We start from the raw sequence: 5,503 nt of genomic DNA, 5'->3' as shown, positions 1-5,503 counted from the left end.
AGCAGGCCCTTGTTGCCTCAGGGTCCGATTGGTTTAAGGCCTCATACGCTGCTGTTAGCAATTTCCATAGGGAGTCTATGCCTTCTGGGTTCTGATTTTCTTGGACAGCTTGTGCTTTTACTCCTGGGGTAAGGGCGGGGGTCCTGCTGGAGGGAGTAGTGGGGATCTGCCTGGGGATAGGCTCGTCTCCTTTTTAATACCTGATTTGGCCCCACCGGTTGTACAAGAGGGGAGACTTCTAATTTTATTTGAATGGCAGTCCCAAAGAGGGGATATTGATATAAGTAGAGTCCCCAAGTGAGTCCTGAGACCCACCGCCTGTCCTTTTTCCCCTCCTCTGTAAATCTTACACGAATAAGGTTACAGTTTTCATCATACCTGGTGCGGGTACATGGTCGGACATAGGACATTTCAATAAATTGGGGTTTTACTTCCCACTTCCATTCCCCATCATTGGAGGTGACACAACTCCAGGCTGCGCAATAGAGGGTTTCAAACCCTCCACATGTGCGCCTCATCGCCCCCGTCCTAAATCCCGGACATGCATAAAATCCATTTCTACTTATTGATACCCTCCTTTGCAGTTGCCTCCATTTACCTCCTTCCATTTTTTCTAATGGACTAATTTTTTCTAAATTAAAATATAAATCTGGCCACCAGGTATTTAATGGGGCGGTTCCTAGGGTTTTGTTATAGACTTCATGAGTCTCTAAATTAGTAATTTCCCATGTCAAATTATAGGGGTTGTGGGGGTTTGGATTTACAGACAGAATTTGCAGAACGATCAAGAGGAGGGCAAGTACCATAGTTACGGCTCAGTCCGTTGGCGGCGTAGGGTCAATTTTAAAGGATTGTCCTTAGTCCGATCAACAGTCCAGGTTGTCTTTGAAGGTCCGATGAGGTCTGAGAACGGGTCCACTGGTTTGGCGTGGGCGAAATGGATCCAGGTGGCGATTCCGTCTACTTTGATGGCAGTAGGCGTTGTCAGGATGACCTGGAAGGGTCCTTTCCACCTGGGCTCCAGAGTTCCCTGCCGATGACGTTTGATGAGGACCCAATCCCTTGGCCGGAATTGATGTGGAATAGGCAGGGGTCCAGTCTCATAGAGTTCCTTTAATTTGGGCCATGCATCTTCATGGACCCTCTGCAAGGCTTGTAGGGAGAACAAGAATTCAAGACTATAATCGTTCTCAGCTTTGACAAGGTTAGCTTTTAGGTTAGGGATGATGGGGGGTGGTCTACCATGTATTATTTCATAGGGTGTGAGTCCCAGTTTGTATGGGGAATTACGCACCCTGAACAGAGCGTAGGGGAGAAGGACCACCCAGTTAGCGCCAGTCTCCATGGTCAATTTGGTTAGGGTCTCCTTTAATGTTCTGTTCATTCTCTCTACCTGTCCTGAGCTTTGGGGTCGGTATGCACAATGTAATTTCCAATCTGCCCCAAGTATGGAAGCCAGTCCCTGACTTACCTTAGAGACAAATGCACGTCCATTGTCTGACCCTATCATTACTGGAAAACCATACCTGGGCAGGATTTCTTCTAGGATCTTTTTGGCTACAATCTGCACCGTTTCATTCTTGGTTGGAAAGGCTTCAGTCCATCCTGAAAAGGTATCTACAAAAACTAGCAAATACTTATATCCATATTTTCCTGGTTTTACCTCAGTGAAATCTACTTCCCAATAGGTCCCCGGTCTGCTCCCTCTTTGTCTTACCCCTGTTGTCTGAGGATTGCTACTCGCATTGTTGAGTAAGTCCAACGTTCGCCAGGAACCTAAGTAGGTGCTGCGATGGATCCGCTCTAGAACTTGCCATCCTAGTTTATCTGGGAGTATAATGCTGCTTTTGGAGTCTCTCCACCAGCCATCTTTGATTCGGGTCATAGGAAGTTGACTCATCCATTGAATGTCGCTTTCTGAATACTCAGGGCTGGGGGGCAATTCCCGGGGTCCGGAGTCTGGCAGCTGTAGGGTCAATAATTGCGCTGGGGGCCGAGCTATGTTTTTTGCAGTCTGATCGGCCAAATTGTTGCCCTGGGAAACTGGGTCGGTTGTCTTCTGGTGTCCTGGGCAATGCACAATCGTTAGCTTTTTGGGTTCCCATAAGGCTGCTAGCAGGGCTAGAATCTCTTCTTTATTTTTGATGTCTTTCCCTTCAGCTGTGAGGAGCCCCCGTTCTCTGTATATCGCCCCATGTACATGAGCGGTGGCGAAGGCATATCGGCTATCAGTGTACACGGTTAGCTTGCGGTCTCTCCCTAATTTTAGGGCCTGGGTTAAGGCTATTAGTTCAGCCTTCTGGGCTGAGGTTCCGGGGGGTAGGGCTTCTGCCCACACCACCTCGGTCTCTGAAGTCACGGCCGCCCCCGCATACCTTTGTCCTTGGTGAACGAAGCTGCTTCCGTTGGTAAACCAGATGGCGTCTGCGTCCGATGATGGCTGATCCTGCAAGTCCTCCCGGACCCCATAAACTTGAGCCAGTATGTCGGCACAGTCATGAAGTGGGGTTCCCATGTCTGGGTCTGGCAGCAGTGATGCTGGGTTCAGGGCCGTTGGGGGGGTGAAGATGACCCTGAGGGGGTTCAACAGCAGTCCCTGGTAATGAGTGAGTTGAGCATTGCTCAGCCATCAGTCAGGCGGCTGCCTGAGGATGCCCTCGATGGCATGTGGGGTGGTGACTTGTAGCTCTTGGCCCATGGTCAGCTTATCAACATCCTTTACCATTAGGGCAGTGGCTGCAATCATCCGGAGACAGGGTGGCCATCCGGCGGCCACTGGATGTAGCTTTTTAGACAGATAGGCTACTGGCCTGCGCCAAGGGCCTAAATGCTGGGTTAGCACCGCCTTAGCTATGCCTCGGTTTTCATCTACATATAGGTGGAAGGGTTTGGAGACATCGGGAAGTCCCAGGGCAGGTGCTGATAGCAGAGCAGTTTTAATTTGTTGGAAGGCCTGTTCGGCTTCTTCCGTCCAACTAAAGGGCTGTTGATCTTTTGTTGCCTGGTATAAAGGTTTTGCTAATTCAGCAAACCCTGGTATCCATAGTCTGCAGAACCCAGCCGACCCTAGGAATTCCCTCACCTGTCGTGGTGTCTGCGGTCTGGGAATACGAAGGACAGTCTCCTTCCGGGCATCCGTTAGCCAACGTTGCCCCCCTTTCAGTAAGTAACCCAGGTAAGTTACCTCTGACTTGCAGATCTGAGCCTTCTTTGCTGAGGCGCGGTAGCCTAAGGTTCCCAGAGTTCGCAGGAGAACTTCGGTTCCCTGGATGCAGGCTTCGGGTGTCTCGGCAGCTCTTAAGAGATCATCAACATACTGTAGGAGAGTTATATTTAGGGTGTTGTTGTCTGTACTCACTTAAATCTTCGTGTAGAGCCTCGTCGAACAGGGTCAGAGAGTTCTTGAATCTTTGTGGCAGTCTGGTCCAAGTGAGCTGGCCATTTATGCCCCTGTCTGGATCTGTCCACTCGAATGCAAATAGCTCTTGACTTTTAGGCGCTAGTGGCAGGCTGAAAAAAGCATCTTTTAGATCCAGAACAGTATACCATTGTTTTTCTGGGCTGAGGGTGCTCAGGAGAGTATAGGGGTTAGGAGCGGTTGGATGTATGTCCATCACCCGCTTATTGACTTCTCTCAGGTCCTGCACTGGTCTGTATTCCCCGCTGTTGGGTTTGTGCACGGGCAGCAGGGGGGTATTCCATGCTGAGTGGCAGGTGCGTAGGACCCTGAAGTCAAGGAGGCGGTGGATATGCGGTGTGATGCCATTTTTGGCTTCCGCGGGCATGCGGTATTGGCGCATGCGGACGGGGTCCGTCCCGGGCTTGACCTCTATAAATAGGGCTGGGCGATGTTTTGCTAGCCCCATACCACCCATTTCTGCCCACGCGTCTGGGAAGCGTTGAAGCCAGGGCTCGATGCCCTGATCCAGAGGAGTGGGTTCCTGATGGAGCCTATATTCATCTTCTAGTTTCACAGTGAGTACAGATATGGGTTGGTTGTGGAAGTCAGTCACTGTGGGTCCCCCCGGTTGGAAATGAATTTGGGCCCCCATTTTGGTAAGCAAATCCCTCCCCAACAGGGGGCAGGGGCTGTCGGGAATGACCAGGAAGGAGTGGGTTACCTTCCCAGTTCCTAAGTCCACAGTCCTCTGAGTTGTCCAGGGGTACTTCTTTATTCCGGTGGCCCCTTGTACCCAGGACGATTTTTCAGATACTTTTCCATGGGGCTTGACCAGAACTGAGTGCTGTGCCCCGGTATCAACTCGGAACTGGACCGGGGTCCCCTCCACTTGCAATGTTACCCTACGTTCGGGGAGGGGATCCCAACCCCGTCCTCCCTATTCTGTATCTTGGGTAAACGGTATGGGGGCTATTTTAGGCTGCCATTGCCCTTGGCTGGGGCGGGGTTGTTTCTTCTTGGGGCATTCTCGTATCCAATGGCCTTTTTCTTTACAATAGGCGCATTGATCTTTATCTAAGTGCAGCCTGGGAGGGCGTATTGTTTGAATGCCTTCTGGGGGTGGCTCTTCTTTCTGGACTATAGCGGCCAGGACTTGAGTCATTTTCTCTATGGCTTTGATCTGTCTCTCTTCTGGGGCGTCCCTGTTGTTGTAGACCCGTTGTGGTATACGGAGCAGATCCTGGATCTGTTTACCTTCTAAATCCTCTAGGCTTTGGAGTTTTTTTCTAATGTCAGGAGCTGCTTGATTTACAGAGGACATAACGACAGCAGCCTGGTTCTCAGGGACTTCTGGATCCATGAGGGTAAACTGCCTAAAGGCTTCCATTAATCTCTCTAAGTAAGCAGCTGGACTCTCTGCCTTTCCCTGTACGACCGAATATACCTTAGCCAAATTGGTGGGCTTGCGAGCTGCAGCCTGGAGACCCGCCATCAGAGTCTGGCGATAAATGAGTAGCCTTCCCCTACCTTCTGCCGTGTTGTAGTCCCATTCGTCCTGTGGAGGTCTGGTTAGGGGGAAAGCCGCATTAATGAGGTCAGGGCTAGATGTCGGCTGACCGTCGTCTCCGGGAACCAGCTTTCTTGCTTCTAATTGAATCCTCTCTCCCTCCTCTGTAGTGAACAGGATGCGGAGGAGCTGCTGACAGTTGTCCCAGGTGGGCTGGTGGGTGAACATGACACTGTCTATTTATTTATTATTTTTTTTTTTTTAGCGTTTATTTATTTTTGAGACAGAGAGAGACAAAGCATGAATGGGGGAGGGTCAGAGAGAAGGAGACACAGAATCTGAAACAGGCTCCAGGCTCTGAGCTGTCAGCACAGAGCCCGACGCGGGGCTTGAACTCACGGACCGCGAGATCATGACCTGGGCCGAAGTCGGCCGCTTAACCGACTGAGCCACCCAGGCGCCCCGAACATGACACTGTCTAAAGGAGCTATTAGGTCTTTAGGGTTATCAGAGAATCGAGCGTTCTGTGTTTTCCAGTTGTAAAGGTCACTGGTGGAGAAGGGCCAATACTGGAGTCGGGGGTTGCCTGTTTCATC

The 5,503-nt window shown here is 50.8% G+C and overlaps 1 protein-coding gene across 1 annotated transcript; it reads right to left on the bottom strand.

Moving 5' to 3' along the window:
* Positions 1 to 808: 808 nt before the first annotated feature.
* Positions 809 to 5,123, bottom strand: LOC109256981 (uncharacterized). Its single transcript, XM_053889298.1, has 5 exons — positions 4,928 to 5,123; positions 3,185 to 3,294; positions 1,741 to 2,596; positions 1,527 to 1,605; positions 809 to 1,295 (listed from the first exon to the last, which is right to left on the bottom strand). The coding sequence occupies exons 3-5, from the start codon at positions 2,513 to 2,515 to the stop codon at positions 809 to 811; spliced, it is 1,341 nt and encodes a 446-aa protein (XP_053745273.1). The 5' UTR covers positions 2,516 to 2,596; positions 3,185 to 3,294; positions 4,928 to 5,123.
* Positions 5,124 to 5,503: the final 380 nt, after the last annotated feature.

The sequence above is a fragment of the Panthera pardus genome, unplaced genomic scaffold, assembly GCF_024362965.1.
Source record: "Panthera pardus isolate Hobbes unplaced genomic scaffold, ASM2436296v1 HiC_scaffold_11, whole genome shotgun sequence".
In the NCBI taxonomy this organism is placed as follows: domain Eukaryota; kingdom Metazoa; phylum Chordata; class Mammalia; order Carnivora; family Felidae; genus Panthera; species Panthera pardus.
Note: the sequence above shows the minus strand (reverse complement) of the source record. Positions and strands in the feature narration are given on the sequence as shown.